The 17,134-nt window shown below is 39.7% G+C and overlaps 1 protein-coding gene across 2 annotated transcripts in view; it reads left to right on the top strand.

Annotated features, from left to right (window-relative positions):
* Positions 1–741: 741 nt before the first annotated feature.
* Positions 742–17,134, top strand: part of CWF19L2 (CWF19 like cell cycle control factor 2) — a 58,364-nt gene continuing 41,971 nt past the window's right edge. The window contains exons 1-6 of one of the 2 annotated variants that reach the window (XM_059838645.1): positions 742–850; positions 11,491–11,601; positions 12,307–12,426; positions 13,832–13,939; positions 15,339–15,458; positions 16,587–16,680. In XM_059838645.1, the coding sequence (XP_059694628.1) occupies positions 785–850; positions 11,491–11,601; positions 12,307–12,426; positions 13,832–13,939; positions 15,339–15,458; positions 16,587–16,680 (619 nt within the window). In that variant the 5' untranslated portion in view covers positions 742–784. Of the gene's footprint in view, positions 851–11,490; positions 11,602–12,306; positions 12,427–12,910; positions 13,035–13,831; positions 13,940–15,338; positions 15,459–16,586; positions 16,681–17,134 lie in introns of those variants that run through there. The other variant, XM_059838646.1, reaches the window with a different exon arrangement.

The raw sequence follows: 17,134 nt of genomic DNA, 5'->3' as shown, positions 1-17,134 counted from the left end.
ATGATGAAAGACAGATACAAAGCCGTTAGAGAGTGCCCAAAGGAGGGCAATGAAGATGGTGAAGGGACTGGAGAACTCATTTGAGGAACGGCTGAGGTCACTTGGTGTGTTCAGCCTAGAGGAGTCCGAGGGAAAACCTCATCACGGTCTGCAGCTTCCTCGTGAAGGGAAGAGGAGAGGCAGGCACTGATCTGTTCTCTGTGGTGACAGGACCCGAGGAAAACTGGCGAGCAGCTCAGTCGGGGGAGTTTAAGTTGGATATTGAGGAAAGGTTCTTTATCCAGGGGGTGTTTGGGCACTGGAACAGGCTCCCTAGGGAGTGGTCCAGCACCAGCCTGGCAGAGTTTAAGAAGCATTTGGACAACGCTGAGGCACACGGTGTGATTCTTGGGGATGGTCCCGTGCAGGAGCTGGACACTGATGACCAATGTGGGTCCCTTCCAACTCAGGATATTCTATGATTCTATCACCCTGTCATGAGCCGAGCGCGTCGCGACGGGCGCCGGCGAGAACAGAGGGGCTGAGGGACCGAGCCGGCACCAGAACCGGCTCCGGGCAGGTCCCCGCCGTGCCCAGCTGTCCCCGCCGTACTCCCGTGTCCCACGTGCCCAGCCGTCCCCGCTGTCCCCGCCGTGCCCAGCGGTCCCCGCTGTCCCCGCCGTGCCCCGCAGCTCGGTCGGGAGGAGCCGCACCCGCCCCCCGCCATGCCCCGGGACGCTCTTCACGACAGTGTCGCGGCGGGGCTGCCGTACGGCCGCTGCGCGGCTTCCGGCGGGCTGTGCGGATGGCGTCCGGGCCGGAGGGCGAGCGGAGCCGGGAGCAGCGGGAGCGGGAGGCGCTGCTGGCACAGGTGGGGTGACCGGCACGGCCCAGCCTTGTCCCGGGGCTGCTCAGCACCCCCCGTTCCCCAGGCTTGGCGCTGGGTGCTCTGCGGGGTCGGTGGTCTCCTGTGCCCAGGGGAGCTGGGCTGCGGCACCCACAGTGGCAGGACGCAGTCTGGAATTTCTGCGTGACAGCCACCTGATTTCCTGCGTTTTGCCGCTTGTAGTATTGATCTTCTTGGTGTTTCGCCTATTATGTATTTCTGTGCTTACACCTTTGGAAAGAGCCGGAGTCTTTACATTCTCTCTTCAGATTTTTTATACATTGATAAGATGACAGCACCCTCACTTCCTGGCCTTCTCTAGGCTGAACAGACCCAGCTCTCAGCCTTTCCTTAAATGAGACATAAAAGGCGACTCCTTCTCCTTGTCTTGTGGCCTGTCTTTCCTAAAGAGCCTGTATCCCTCCATTGCAACATTCTGGTCATGGAGTGGTAATAACCTGAAGTTGTGTGCATGTGTTAAGAAGTGGGAGCCTGATTTTGTAGGATCAATTACTTGCCTGGTGATATGTTGCTGTACTGTAAGACAAGAATTAGGAGGCTCCCACTCACGGGTGCTTTGGTAGAGATGCTGTGACTTGGAGACCCATGATAATCCTGATACATTTTGTTCAAAACCTGCCTGTTTTTGGTATTTGTGGTGGTTCTTCTTGTCACTTGTAGGTAGAGTGAATGCTGAAGTCACAAATGGCACATCACTTAAGTGACATGGCTTGTTTTGGGATTTAAGGGGGCATAACTAGAGAAGTGTAAGAGAAAGACAGAGTAGGGAAGGAGAATGAGGTTGTGATGGTGGGCTTTTGACAAAAGGAAGGCCAGGGTAAGCAGCAGCCAAATCTGCCTGGGCAAAGATATTGTCAGAAAAAAAGTAATGGGAAAATGGCCTGGATAGCCTGATGCTTACACAGCAGTGATGCCTTTTCTTAAGGCAAAGCAGAAGGAGAGAGGATTTAATGTAATATATCATGTGGGCATCTCCTTTGTACAGTTATGGAACCATTTCTTGGCAATAAAAGTTCCCTCACTAATTTCCCCCTTTTGACAAGCAGTTGAAGGGAAATTTGTTTAACTTTGTAATAGTGAATCAGACTACCCTGCAAAAGTTTGTTGATGTTGTTAAGATGTCTGTTGCTTTTCTTAAACTTCTCCTTTGCTTAGTTAAACCTCCTGGATGTTCTGAAAGTACACTAAATAGCAAGCAAAGCTTACGTGGGGCACTATTATCCTACTTTACCTTTCCATCTCAGCTGGTGCCATTTGTACAGCAAGCTGCCTGGGCCAGTGCCACTGGCTTAGAATCCTAGAACAGCCCTGGCTGGAAAGACCTTGAAAGATCACTTGGTCCAACCCCTTGTGGGAAAGGCAGCCTAGGTGAGATTATTTAGTCCTCTGTTCAGTCATGTCTTGAAAAACTCCAGTGATGGGGTTAAGGTAACTCCTGGCTGACCATTCAGGAAGCACAGTTCCCCATCCAGGATGCACTCCCACCACGCGAGGCTGTCACTGATGGCACTGAACCCCTTTGTGTGTGTGGAGGGCAGCTCCAGTGAGCCAATATGTGCTCTGCTTGATTCCCTATACACAACACTCACAGGCAGTCAGACAAGTTTCCCTTACCAGCTTGACCCCAGGTTTTCCATGGAATAGTCAGAGACATGTGGATCCTCACAATAATTTAGTCAAGGTGCAAAACACAAAGCCAGCTCGAGCTGGGTGCCTCCAAGGAGGGACCCTGAGCAGCCAAATCCCTGAGCCTTTTACCCTTGCAGTCTAGGTGTGCCATAGTCTGGGCTGCTCCTGCTGAGTCCTTGGCTCCTGCAGTGTCTCTGGGTGCCTGCACTCCTGGCTGGCCCCTGAGGTCTCTGTTGTGCAGAGGGGCAGCACCAGCTCACAGCCTTCTTCTTGGGGCACAGGTTGTCTTTGGCACAGTTCCTGTGGTTGCTAGGAAGTTTGGTATCTTGAGCAAGGGGGCTACACTTCTCGCTCCACTGTTAGGATATGTCTCAAAGAGTTCTTTGATGATACTGAAGCTTCATAGGTCCTAACTCTCAGGGTTAATGTATTCTTGTAGGTTTAGATTCTGCTCATCAGCCTTGCTGAAGAATGTTAGAGAAAGTGGTTTGGAGTTTTTAGGATGAAACCAAATCTGATATTTTTTCTTATTGCTAAGCTGTAGTGTATTAAAAAGGTATGCATGTAGGATCTTTGTTGAATTTTGTCATTTTCTTTGACTTGAGCAAGAAACAGACCATCATTGTATTGTTCAGCATCTTTTTAAAATGCCATGAATACAAATTGCTTCTACATGAACATCTTTAAAATGCACCTGCAATATTTGTGTGATACTAAAGAATACCCAGTGTACAACCCTGATTTTCTGGAGTAAGGCAATCACTGATTTTCTTTGTACAGCAGTGGACTCAGTGTTGGCTTTTACCATTCAAAACTAACAGCTGGGGAGTAAATATTTCTATAAAGATGCTACATCATTGCTTAGACAAAAGCTGATCAAGTGTTAGAACTACTGTGAGATGAATAAAGAACAAAGGAAGTGGTTGCACAGACATGTTACCCATTTCTGTGTAATTACAAATAGCTTATACAGCCCTTGTTCCAGCATCTCAAGAAGAAAAACAACCTTGGAGAAGGTGTGAAGAAAGGTGGAGAGATGATCATGGTGCAGACTGGCCAAGGACTCTAGAGGTTTTGAGACAAGGAAGGATAGGCTGAAAATAAAGTTAATACAAGAGAGTTCTGTAAAATTGTTAAATGGTATGGAGAAGGGAATAGAAAGTGCTATCTGCTGGTTCTTTCAGATTAAGAACTAGGTTGTATTAGGGATTTTGCAGGTAGCCAGCTTAAAGCAGACAAAAGAAGTGAACTTTCAGATGATGCACAGAGAAATTTGAGAGTCTCTTGTGTAGATGTTGCAAGTACCAGCACTGCACTTCATCCAGACAAGAGTAGCCTAAAATGTAAAGTATGTGTTGGAAGCTGTTGATTGAAAAGTTGTTGAACCTCAAATTCCTGGAGAATGCAGGAATATTTTGGAGATGGCTCACTTTGAACTTAAGCCTATACACTTCAGCTTCCCTGGGCATTGCTGGACATTTTTCAGTTGGGATACTAGTTTGGATTCTCAATCCGAAAATGTCAGAGCTCTGAGAAATCCAGTACAGGTAAACAGAATGGAGTATAATTTGTGAAATACTAGCCACTTGATTCTTAAGTCCATTTTTTGTAGGAATGGATCTGGAGACCGTGACGTTGTTTTCTACAGAAGTTAATCATTAGAGATGCTCTGTCCCTATATGGCTGATGAGAAACCTTCCTGATGTGACTTTTCAGCTTCTTACTGAAAATCGCTGTACAGAGTCTGTGTTATATTTCCACATTGTTATATTTTCACTTCCAAGCAACCTAAAGCAAAGTCAGATTCTTTGATTTTCACATATTCTCTTGGGTGCATTGGGGTAATACTGAAACATAAATTAATGATCAAATGGTTTTCTTTGCTGTTGCTTGTGGAATTGCTGTGTTCATCATCTTATGAATGTCCTTGAGCTATTTCTTTTCCTTGCCATAAGAACAAAAAATTGAAGTAAGGAGAGGAGATATTGAAGTTTGAGAGTTTCCTCCCCCTACCCCGTTTTCTATACCAAAGTTTTAGAACGGGTTAGCAGAAGTGTATCATAAGCATTTTATCCTGTACAAGTCCATGTGGGCCAAAGGAAGCTGTAGAGATTCCCTTATTACTTATTTGGCTGATAGGGAAATTTAGGAATGAAAGTGTTTTTTTTTAAACTCATTGCATGTTTCCTCTTCCCATTTATGGACCAAATAACCTAATATAGCTATGTAAAACGGCAATATTTTTAAGGCTTCCCCTGTAGATACTCTATTATTTGTGTGAAAAGTCAATTTAGCATTTTATAATGTGAAAGTGTGAGGATGTCATGGTTGCCATGTCAATACTCTGCTGTCTGCTTTTCAGAAATGGACTTGTTGCTGCCTGTGTGAGAACAGATTAATGTTCTAAGTGTATTGACTTTCTCTGCTTTACTTTGATTATGGCTGAGCTGCCTGCTGCAGTGGAACAGTCAGGCTGTTCAGGGAGGGGATTGTCCTGCTCTACTCTGCACTGGGGCGGCCTCACCTCCAGTGCTGGGGGCAGTTCTGGGTGCCACAACATAAAAAAAGACATTAAACTAGAGAGAGTGTCCAAAAGAGGACCACAAATACAGTGAAGGGCTTAGAGCTTGCAGGTGTATGAGGATTGACTGAGGTCACTTGGCTGGTTCAGTGCAGAGAAGAGGAGACTCAGGGGAGACCTCGTCATGGTCTGCAGCTTCCTTGTGAGGGGAAGAGGAGGGGCAGGCACTGATCTGTTCTCTGTGGTGAGCAGTGACAGGACCTGAGGGAATGGCCTGAAGCTGAGTCAGGGGAGGTTTAGGTTGGATATTTTGAAAAGGTTCTTCACCCAGAGGTGGTTGGGCACTGGAACAGGCTCCCCAGGGAAGAGGTCACAGCACCAGCCTGACAGAGTTCAAGAAGTGTTTGGACAATGCTCTCAAGCACATGGTGTGACTCTTGGGGTGTCCTTTGCAGGGGCAGGGAGCTGGACATTGATGATCTATAGGGGTCACTTCCAACTCTGGGTAGTCTATGATTCTATGAACAGAACTGGGTGAAAACTATTGCAATACTTTTTCTCAATGTGTTTTGTCTTGCTTAGAAAGGCAGCAAGAGATTATCAGGAATTTATCACAGCTGGCTAATGCAGTCAAGACAGTTACTTGGTGATGGTAATCCTGGAATCCCTTTAATTTGGGAAGGACATTTGGAAAGCTGTGTAGTCTTTGCTTCTGGTAATCTGAGAAATTAGCAGAAATAACTGTACTTTAGTAGATCTGTTTCTGGAAAGATGAGATACTCCGCCAACTCACCTTGAGGAGCTTTTTGTTATGAAATATTGAACTTGCACTTGTTTTGATCAACCAAAATGCCACACAATTCATTGGTTGAGATTTCTCTTTTAAATCTTGGAAGTGTATTTTTTTATTTGTGTAGTCTGTCTTCCAAACTGCACTGATAAAATCCAGTGGCTGATAGTGTTTATGATAATGATCAGTAATCAAATAATTCAGTGTTGACATGCAAATCATTAGAAAGCTTCAGAAATAGCATCTTGTTTTGATGAGCATGATAGTTCATGACACTGCTATTTTGATTTACAAGTTTACAGCAAGAAAATAATCTGATGGGTGTTATGATAAGTGCAGAGATGTGCATTTTTCCTAGACATGAACACTTCTTATCAAGACTTCAAATTTTGGATTATTCTTTCATCTGTTGTTTTATATGGTATTTTTATATTTTGGGGTTGCTCTTCTGTTACTTGGGTTTTTTTCCATGGACTTTGAGTCTTTCACTCTTCGGCCTCTGAGGGTGATGTGATTTGGTCATTCCTTGAGCAGAAAATCCTGCCTTTTAATTTGTAAGGATTACTGACAGATTGGAAGTTGAGTGTAGATAAGTAGACCTTGGTCAAATAATGTATATTATTGAAACAATGAAAATAGATTGACACCATAAAACAAGTTCGTTGCACAAACAAGAAATTGCATGTTTAGTTTTACTTATTTATATTTCTGAAAATTATTTATATTTCTGAAAAAATTGATTTGATATTTGCAAGCCATTATTTTTGGAAACATCTTATTTGATGCTTTTGATTAGACTTCTTCCTTTAATTTTTTGGTTTATATTTTTTGTTTTATTTTCTTAAAATTACAACTTAAAATACAACTTAAAATTAAAGAAAAGCAAACAACAAACAGTGTATAACAGTATCACTGAGTTCACAGTATTAGAGCTCTAAAGAAGCTGTGAAATCAGCAGCTTTTGCTGGTGAAATACGATCAGGTATTTCCTCCTAAAAGCCTAACAGTTATCTTTTTGCAGCGATCAGTATTTGCTGAGGTGATGGAGTGCTTGGCAGTATTTCACATTGCAGTTTTCAGTGGAAAAATCTCTCCTTAGGCAGAAATTAGTTGCAAAACATGTCTCTGTTAGGGGTTATAGTTGCTTCTGTGCTGTAATAGTAAGCACTTCCTTTTTGTTCTTTCCCTTTTAAATCTTCATGAAGTGTTAAATCCTCAGCTCTATCTGCTGAAGGAAATAAGCACTTCAGCACTTCAATCTGTGGTATTAGAAGAGTAATGGTACTGAGAAATGAATACTGCCTTTTTACAAAAGATTTTCGGATTTTTGTCAGAGCACCTCTGTGCATTTTTGCAAGCAACATCTTTGAACAGGACAGGTCGGTGTTGAAGGTCAGTGATGAAGACAGATGTCACATTAACAAGAAATATGTATTTATGGTTTCCTAGCAGTAATAGCTTCTGGTTGTCTGTTGTGCCTGCATGTGTAGCAGCTGAACCTCTGCTGCCTCCTAGATGTTTCTGACTGAAGGCTGACATCTTCTGTAGCCTGCTCTTTAAATCACATCTGACTTTTGATTATTGATCACAAGAAGCTTAAATGATTGAAGTGATAGTCGCTTCGGTGACCTTTCTTCTGTGCCTTTTGGCAGGTGAAAATGGCAAGAGTGGTGACATTTCCAGTTGGCAAAGCTGTGTCTGGAGGAGGTGGTGATGGAGGGAGCTCTCTGACTCAGTTGCAACTTCCCAAGTTGGGCTGGAAGCTAAGCTCTTTCTTGTGTTTCCGCTGTTGTCCTTCTTGGGAAGTCTTTGTGGATGTAACAATAATTGGAATACTGAGACTCAAAAAATAATCTAAGCATTCACCAAAATAAGTGTGTTATTCAGACAGAGAATTGATATAAAAGCATCAGAGCTGCAAAGAAGGGTATGTGCAAGTTCCCTGGAGGTAAGCACTCATGTAGCCAGGGTTCTCTGTCCCTGAGCTTTGGAGTGATGGAAAGTAATGTGGTGTTAATACATGGCATATCAACCTTTCTGATACTTGATTATCAAAACAGTTAAAATAGTGGGGTAGCTTGTATGATAGCATGGGAGATGATCCTGAAATTAGAAAGAGAAGCTCATTGTAGATATTTTGAATGCATTATCTCGGTGTCTGAAGGACTGGCTACATGTTAGATTTTTTGAACTTTCTTAAGAGAAAGCTGTTGCTGAAAAGAAGTTTTTTCCACACTTCTTTTCCCCTAAGTGCACTTTGCCCCTTTGTTCCTTGAGCCTTGATGACCTTGCTAGAGTGGCAACTTGTAAGCTTGTTCTGCAGGAAGCTACACTTTCCTTTTGGTGGGATTTATTGTGTCAGGGTGGTCCTGGAAGTGACTTTGTCTGAGACTGGAGTGCAGGAACAGGCCTGGGTGGGTAAGGTGGTGGGAACATGTGAGGGGCAGTGCAGAGAGGAGAGGTGTGGGGTGGAGCCCTGCCCTTCAGTGGCAGGTGGCCAGGACAGCAGCTTAGCTGGCGCTCTCTCTATTGAATGTTTTTGTTGTACTGTAATGATTTGATGTGCTGCAGATTTTCTTCTGATTGCTTGTGGAGGAAAAGGGAGTCTTTCTTCTTTTGGATGATGAAGTTGACTATTGAGACATGAGGATTATCATTTAAAGAACTAGAGGCTGACCACAGTTATAGGTGGAAAATTGCAAGGTCTTTGTAATGGTATGGAAAAGTTTCCCTGGCTTTCATGAGAGCTGAAACAGTAAATAGAGTTGAGGTCAGGAAGGAGTGTTGTTCAGGGTTTCTGTGAGCTGGGGAGGGAATTTTTACCTCATCCCTCCATCTCTTCTGGACATCCTTTAGGGACTGCTGTATAACAAGCTCCATTTATTGTGTGACCTGTAACTTGGCTGTTGGCCGTGTCTTTGATCTTTTCTGCTTCTTCCTGGTGTGGCATGATGTAATTTTTATAGCTTTTGGGTTTTGCATCTGCAGTGTATTACAGGCTGCTTTGGAGCAAATTTTATTCATTTAGTAGGTCATGTTGTCAGCTGCTGGGCGGGCTGGCCTTAATGACCCACTTGATGGAAACCAGAGAGCACTTTCCTTGAACTTGGTTTCCTCCCACATCCAGACGGATCTGTGAAATTCAAACCCCTTTCGCCTACTTGTGGTAAAGTCTTTAAAATTTGCCTGTCTTCAGCCATGGCAAACATTGCTGACATAGTGCTGTAGAATAATTACTGTTTTTGTAGCACTGTAACAAGAGACCTTGCAGAGTGCCTTGCCAGCCTTAGACTTCACCTTTTTTGTTGCAAAGGAGATCATGAGCAATTTTATTAGGATGTTGCAGAAGTATGTGGTGTAGCATGATGCTTGTCCTTCTTTGACAGGTTGTTGCTCGTAATGTGTTCATGTGTACATGCCCAGACATTTGCATAATTTAAGCATTGCTTTTGAAACAGAGGTATTTCAGAAATCTATCATCCACTATTTATGGAGAAAAAACTGAAAAATATTGCTGTGGTGAGCTAAAATGTGCCTTATTTGTAAAGGGGGAAAGTATAAATTATTGGATATTCCTGTGGTATTGTAAGTATTAATGAACCTTAATGTGAATTAAATGCTTGGAATCCTGTGCGTTGACAGATATGGAACTATAAGAGTTGGTCCTCATAGATAGAATGGTAAATCTGACAGGAGAATTAATTAGTTTTTTTTTTCTTTTTTGCATTTTATGACATGCTAGTAAGCCCTGCAGCTTTTGAAAAGAAAAGTAGAATATTAAGGTAAGTTTTAAAGCTAATAAAGTAGTGTAGGCAGATTTTCCAGCTCACTTCTTCTTGAAGTAATTGTGTGTGTGAGGGGAAAGCATCACTAACAATAAAAAATGAATTTTACAGTTTGAGGGAGCTAGATTTTAGAAAAAAAGATTAGAAAGATTTAGAGGGTATTGCTGCTAACTTTCTAGTCTTGTGTTAAAATGATAATTTAGGCGAAATTATAACTTCTTTCGTATTTTTAGGAGTCTAGGCAGTGTTCTTATTTTTTTCTTTTTTTCTTTTTATTTTCTTTCTTTTTATTTGTTTTAGCATAGATATATTGTTAAGAATCTTCTATATTTTGTATCCTTGTCTAGGAGACACAAACTTCCATCTGATGCTTTTGTTTCTCTTTTTCTCTTTTTAACAGCCTGCTGGTCAATCTGCCACTACACATTCATCTTGCCCAGTCCTGTTTCCTTTAGTATTCAGGAGACAGCAGTCTGTAGTCTGATGATGATTTCTAGTCAATCTGTGTTCTAAATGAGTATTTGTGTACTTCAGCCAAAATTATGATCCACCTCTTTCATTAGAATCATGTATCTCAATTACTTAAATACTTGCCTTCATTTATTCTGTTTATTTTTAGATCTAATAAAAAGTATAAAAACTCAGTTTGTGCCTTACTTATAACATTACCTCATTTTATTTGTAACTTTGGCAGCATGAAGAAAATAGTAATGTTATTTAAAATATACTTGTTATTATAGGAAATGATAAGAGGCTAAATCTTCCATGACAGGCAGAGAACATCTACAATGAAGAAATGTTGACAAGCTGATCTTGAGTGGCCTTTATTTGTGGCATTTATAGATTTATGGGCTGGAGAACTGCAAAAAGGGTGGAAGGGAGCTGTTGACTCCAGCTGCAGTTCTTTCTCACCCAAAAGTGAAATGGAATATGCAGAAAAGCCTTCCTTTTTTTTCAGTCTACATCTTGGCAACTTGTTTTGTGTTGCTTGTGGAGTGAACAAGCTTGGAGTCAGGGTTTGGTTGTTTTTTTGGTTTTTTTTTTTTTTTCATCTAGAACTATATTTAAGTTCCCTTTATCTCCACTGTTTCATCTCTGTCCAGTTATAAGCTTAAGTTTGGAGTCTGTGGCTTGTAGACATTTTGTGAGTTGCAAAGCTGAGGTTATTATCCTTACTTGTCCAAAAATGTGGCATATTTAGTTACTTTGTTTTAATCAGATGAGCATGTTTTTAAGACAAAAGAGCCATCATTGTCTGCATAGACTTGAAGAGAATTTCTGCATGAATTTTCAAGGGTGTTGTTCCAGATGTCGTAGGGTGGCCAGGGTTACCTCTCTATGATGGAGAAGTTGCAGGAAACACACTTGCATTTTTTGGAGTCCTGGGTGGTTTTAGTGATGCTATGTTGTGCTTAACAGTATTTCACTCTCTCTGAATTGTAGTCCTGCTCATTCACTTGTTACTTTGTTTACTTGTAAACTAGAAAATGTTTTCATGTTGGAATAGGTGTCTAAATGTGTTCCTTACTCTTTCTTTATGCCTGCCTTTTGAGTTTTAAGAGGTAGCATTCACCTTTTTAGACTGTCAGCTTAAGTAAACTTGCTTCTGAAAGTCATGTTTATGCTGAACATAACAGAGTGAACTTCAGAGGCTGAAAAAATAATTATTTTATTGATGTGGCTTGTAAAAATCCTTGTTTAGGAATTGAAACTGTTTGTAGTGATGGTTATTTTTTCAGAAGTCGTCAAAGTATTTCGAGTTTTATCTCCATAACTAGAATGGGAAGAACATTCTGAAGCCTGAAATGCAGTTCTCTACATTGTGTATGGAAATGCTACTGGGCTCCACCTGATTCTTTTTCTTCTCTGTTCATCTTAGGCCAAAATTAGTAATGAAAAGAAGGAGAGTTGCAAGCTGCTAAAGGATCTGCGAGGTGAAGATACATGGATGCCTGCTGATGTGAAGGAATGTGTGGAACCACTGGAAAAGGTGACGAAATTGTAAATCATTAAATTACCTTTACAGAATGTTTGTATGGACAGAAGGCTTGGTGGGCTTTAAGGTGATCTTTAAACACATCCCAGCTTCTGTTTTCTTTATGCTTTGATATTTTCTTTTTTTTAAGGTAGACATTATCTTTTATTCGCCAGGAGAAAAAATTCTGTTATTCAATTCCAGCTTTAATTTCTACCAAATGCAGAAAAGGAAGTGATATCAGACAATGATAGTCCCATGGGAAGAAATCTGGAGGATTCAAGGCTTCATAGCAGTCTCATTTGTGTTGGTTCACAGGAGAAGCCTTAATGGAGCCTGTGAATATCACATCCTTTTAATGTGCAGATATTTCAACAGAGGAAAGATGTGTAATGATAATGTAGTGATACCTGAAGAAATAGTTTGACCAAAATAAATGTAGTGTAGTAGGTGTTATCTGTTTAGTTGCAGTGCCTTAGTTCCAATGAAAAAGATACTGAGAGGGGGGAAAAAAAATTGATCATGGATGTGAAGTATGCCCTCCCTGCCCCTACCACCCCAGCCCTCCCCCCATAGAAGAGAGAAAGGGTAATAAAAATAAAAGGCATTTATGTGTATTTCATCTTTCTTCAGTGAGGTTTGGTAAGTAGGTTTTGATTAATTTTTTTGTATGTGGATGATTTGGTTTACTGGATCTCATTTACAAATATTTACTTGTAGGAACATTCTGTGCATAAAAAAAAGAAAAAGGATAAACATTCCAAAAAAGCTAAGAAGGAAAAGAAGAAAAGTAAGAAACAGAAATCTGAAAAGAAGGATGACTTACTTGATAGTTCTTCCGTAAGTAAGAAATTTTAAAATAGTTCAAATTACGGTCTTAAAGCTTGAACCATTTTAGTCCCTGTGGGTATGCATGGTTAGTAAAATTAAGGCTCATTCTTAATATTTTCTGTTGGGAAAAATTGCAGCAAAATTTCTCAATTTTCATGTACTGAGTATTTAATCAATTTAAAATAGGCTGTTATGTGAGTGCTTGTGAATTTTATGGTATTAAATTCACTCATTAGGAACTAAGGGATTTATAGTTTTTCAGCAGAGAGAAAATGAAAACCAAAATCTTCATTCTGATATAGAGGGGAAAATTTCATAGATACCCTGTAGTGTGTAGTATATGATAGAAAGATGTGTCTAAAATTGGAAATAATTGACTTTGATTTTAAGCATGAATTACCTCTGCCTTTTTCCACAGATGTTCAACCATGGACACTCCCAACAACATGGGAGTTGTACATGAGTCTGAAGGACTTGTGCATTTGAATCTGTAAGGATGTGCCTTCACGTGGAAAGGCACTCTGGAAAAACAGTGTAGACACTGCATTTGAAATCTGGGTGCAGCCTTCTGGCCACATTGTGGAAAACATCTTCCCAGCATTTTTGGTGCAAGTCAGGTGGCACTGTTAGTTTTAATTTTCAGAGTTGCTTTTATGGGGTGAAGGAACGTCCATTATAATGACACTTATTTTTACAGGGGTTAATACCAGAGATAAACTATTATATCAGTGTGGGAAATAACCAAAGGCACAAATGTCTCACATTCTCCACGGGAGTCACCAAAACCCTTCAGATCACAACAGGGACTCCTAGCATGCAACACAGTCTCGGCTGTAACTTCCATCCAAAGTCTTTTACTCCTAAGACAGGTTCATGTGAATAGCAAAGAAACTCTGTTCAATGCAGTCCTATTGGATTCAAGTGAAAAATCTCTGTACACTGTTTCCAAATGCAAGTGTAGGAAGCTGGATACAAAATAGCAGGCAATAGTATGTACCATGATTTATATTGCGCTGTGTAACTGGTCTAACTTTTAAATGTGAAACAGACATAGGAATGCATGTAGATTTTTTTAAATTTTGGTTTTGTTGTGTCATAAACCCAATTGGTTTTGATTTTGTTTTTATTCTGTTTTACTTTTAGTAGAGTTATGCAAGTAAGCTGCCAGTATGAGGTCGTGTTGCATGCTGTGATGTGCTTATGAAGTGAAATGTTTTGATCACAATGGAGCAACTCCTATGGGAATATTAATATTCTGGTTTTATTATCAGTATTTTTAAATATTAAACAATATTATATTAGTAATGCTAATCGGCATTAATTTTGATTATCAATATAATTGCTAAGTATTGTATGTTATCAAGTAGTGTGTTAAGGTATTATTTTTATTGTTTACATTAAACTCTCTTTTTAGGATTCTTCAGTTGAATGGGTTGAGTCAAATGTGTCACAGTCAGATGACACAGAAGAGGCTTGGAAGGTCAACAAGCAACCAGATGCTGCGAAAGAACCTTCCCTGCAGGTAGGCAGGCTCACAGCTACTCCAGAGATAAATTCAGCTTGTGAAACATGCTTAGGTTTCTTGGGAGCTCTTTTGCAGAGTGTTGAGCAAAACCTGTTTTACAGACAAATGTCTTTGTTTAGCTGGGTGATGCTACTTTCATGGATTGGAAGACTTCTCTACCTGATAGTTCTGAGTGTTTAATATGGCACTACTCTTAATGTTGCCCAGCACCAACTCCAATCAGCTTTTGAGGCTTTTACAAGTTACTTTAATTTTCTTGAAGACATAATCTTAAATGTCTTAACTGGGCATGTTACTTTTTTTTTCTCAATTTTGGTGGCTGTTCTACAATTGAATAAATTGGCAGCCGGCCCTAGATGACCCTGCTTGAGTGGGGGTTTGGACCAGATGACCACCAGAGGTCCTGTGCACATCCACATTTCTTGATGCACATTGCTTGGACATAGATATTATGGAATCACTTGAAGATAGCTAATTTTTCAGTTCCTTTTCTTTCTTGGAAGAGATCTGAGAAATGTAATGTTATGTTTTACCTCTGAAATTCTCTGGCATGTTGCCTAACATAATTTTTAAATAATAGAGACAAAGTGACATATGGCGTCTGTTCAGATTGACAACTCAGTCTTGAACTCTGTTGAAGATAGCAAGATTCTTCTGCCAGGACATGTTTCAAAATAGATGTAATCTGGTCATTGGTTGCTATACTAGAATTACAGAATTGCTCTAAATACTTGCCTTTATAGAATAATTGCTTACAATGTGTATGTCACTGCTTGCTTTTGAGGCTTCAGGTTTTAACCTGTATTAGGGTAGTAGATATATCTAGGCTTTTAATATGCTGTTTTTCTTTAGTCTAGTCCTTATTTTTAAAATCTCCTTGGTTTGGCTTAGGTTCTGTTCATGCAGTTTTCTAGCTGTTATTGTGGGTACAGTTCACAGAATTTAGATGTATAACTGTTAAGTTTGAAGGTGCAGTTAGTGCCTGGATATCTGAGGTATGAACTATGCTCAGATACTGATTGGAGATTTTGTATACACTGGAAGAGATGTAAGAGATCCTGAAATTAGACTTAGCTAAATGAGGTGTACAATATTTGTTTATTCTAATGATTAGCAGTCTGTACAGTATGCATGTTTACTAATGTCTTAAATACCATTGTAAATATGTATTTCATATTACTGGGATACAGGAATTTTGTTCAAGTATTAAAAAAATTGGACGATTAGAGTTCTTAAAATCGTATTTGCTTTTCATTGAAGTATTTAATATGTGTTTGTAGAACTTATATTGTTTATTGTCAGCAACATTTGTCAGTAGTTGCACTGCTTTGGTTTGGCACATAAGCTGTGTTTTTGTTGGAATTATGAACACTGATTCTTTGTGTTTATTTTAAAGAGAGAAGAATGGATGAATTTAAACTTCATGTCATTGAAAACAACGTCAGTAGCAGCTGTCAAAGGTGAAAGACACAAAGAAAAAGTATTGGAACGGCAGAAAGCTCAAGAACTTGAGCAGGTAGGAGGAATTAATATCTTAATTATTTTGTGCCTTTTACTAAATTTTGTGTGATGAATAAAGTAATGAATTGATTCAAATATGTAAGTATTTATTGTTATTAAAACTAATGCCTGATGTGATAATGATTTTAATTAAATTGGTCTGTTTGGATGAAAGGCTTCATGCATCAGACTTGTGGAGAAAAGCCTTTTAACTTCTAGATAAGGAGAAAGCTACTTTTGTTAGTACTAAGTTCTGTTAGTAACAATGACAGACTGTTGGTCTGGCCTTCTCCATGGTGGGTAAAGGAGCACCATTGTTTGGTAAAAGTGTGGTAAAACCTTATTCAAGTTACTGTACGTAAGTGAAGGGTACAGAGGCTTGTTTTTTCTTAAAGAAAGAACTTGGAGCAGTTGTGCCTTTCATGCCTCAGTTGTTGGTGAACACATGGGTGGCTCTGGGTCTGGCTGGAGAAAGGGTTGCTGTCATTGAATTAACTCTTTTTAGATACAGTTGATGGCTCCTTCATTTGTTCATTTACCTTGTTAAATGCTATGTAGTCTGATCTGAAAGCATAGTGACAGATCACTAGCTAGTATTTCTTTGTCCTCACATCTCACAGCAGGCTCTTTCTTGCCATTCGATTTCGCAGTTAGCTGTGTTGTGCTTGGGAGCTAGACTGACCTGGATCACTGTTTTTGTGTAGTATGCAGTGCTTTGGTTATTGTCTTTAGACAAGGGATTAATATCTTAAAAATCTTTTTCTCCATGATTTTTTTTCCTGAACATTATTTCAGAGCTCTTGGAGGACGATTTAATGTGGACATCTTAAATCACCAGAATGTCAGCATGTATTATATGGTTAATGACAATTTATATATATTCTTAATCTTAGAAAAGAATGATTTTTATAGACTGTCCCACACAACTACTTGCTGTCCACATAGGTTTATACTCCTGTGTTTTCTGTGCCTGAGTGTCTGCTTTTTCTTTGGTACACAAAACAATGTGTACAACAGATGCTTAGACTGTGAAAGTGGTGGTGGTGAATTGTGTGACTTCACACACAAGTCTCTCAAAATTTATAGATCTTTTATAAAATACTAACCGTATGTTATGCAAACATTTAAATTATTTCTATTTTAGGCCATGCTGTCTGAAAGAGAACTCAATCCCTATTGGAAAGATGGTGGTACAGGTTTGCCACCAGAGAAGGATGAAGAGGCTTCAGTTAAGAAAGGTTAAGTGCAATTTCTAGTAATAATCTGAAAATTCTGTCTCAAATTTATGGACTCTGTATTGCTAACAAATTACTCCTAATGTTGCTACTCCTGTTGTAAAAGGATTATTAATAATATAGGTAATAAAGTAAAATTTGGATGAAAATTCCATAGTGAATATTGGGTTAATATTATAGTATACGTGTTTTGCAGAATTTCTGTTCACTGGGTTTTAATCTTGAGTGGTTTGACCTTCAATACCTTATGAAATTCTCCATTTTGAACTAATTAAAGAAAAGCATGATTTAACAAAGACAAGATAAATTGTTGTCAACTCATTTGGTTCCTTTCATTTCATTGCACAAATTACAGTTTAAAAGTATTCACCCACAGAAGTCTGAGTCACATCAAAATTAAGTACATTGCAGATGCAGTTTGTGAAAAATAGTATTTCTGTAGCCTTTTCACTTTTTT

This window comes from Haemorhous mexicanus, chromosome 2 (genome assembly GCF_027477595.1).
Source record: "Haemorhous mexicanus isolate bHaeMex1 chromosome 2, bHaeMex1.pri, whole genome shotgun sequence".
NCBI classification, from domain to species: domain Eukaryota; kingdom Metazoa; phylum Chordata; class Aves; order Passeriformes; family Fringillidae; genus Haemorhous; species Haemorhous mexicanus.
The sequence above is the reverse complement of the archived record's forward strand: the minus strand, read 5'-3'. Positions and strand labels throughout refer to the sequence as shown.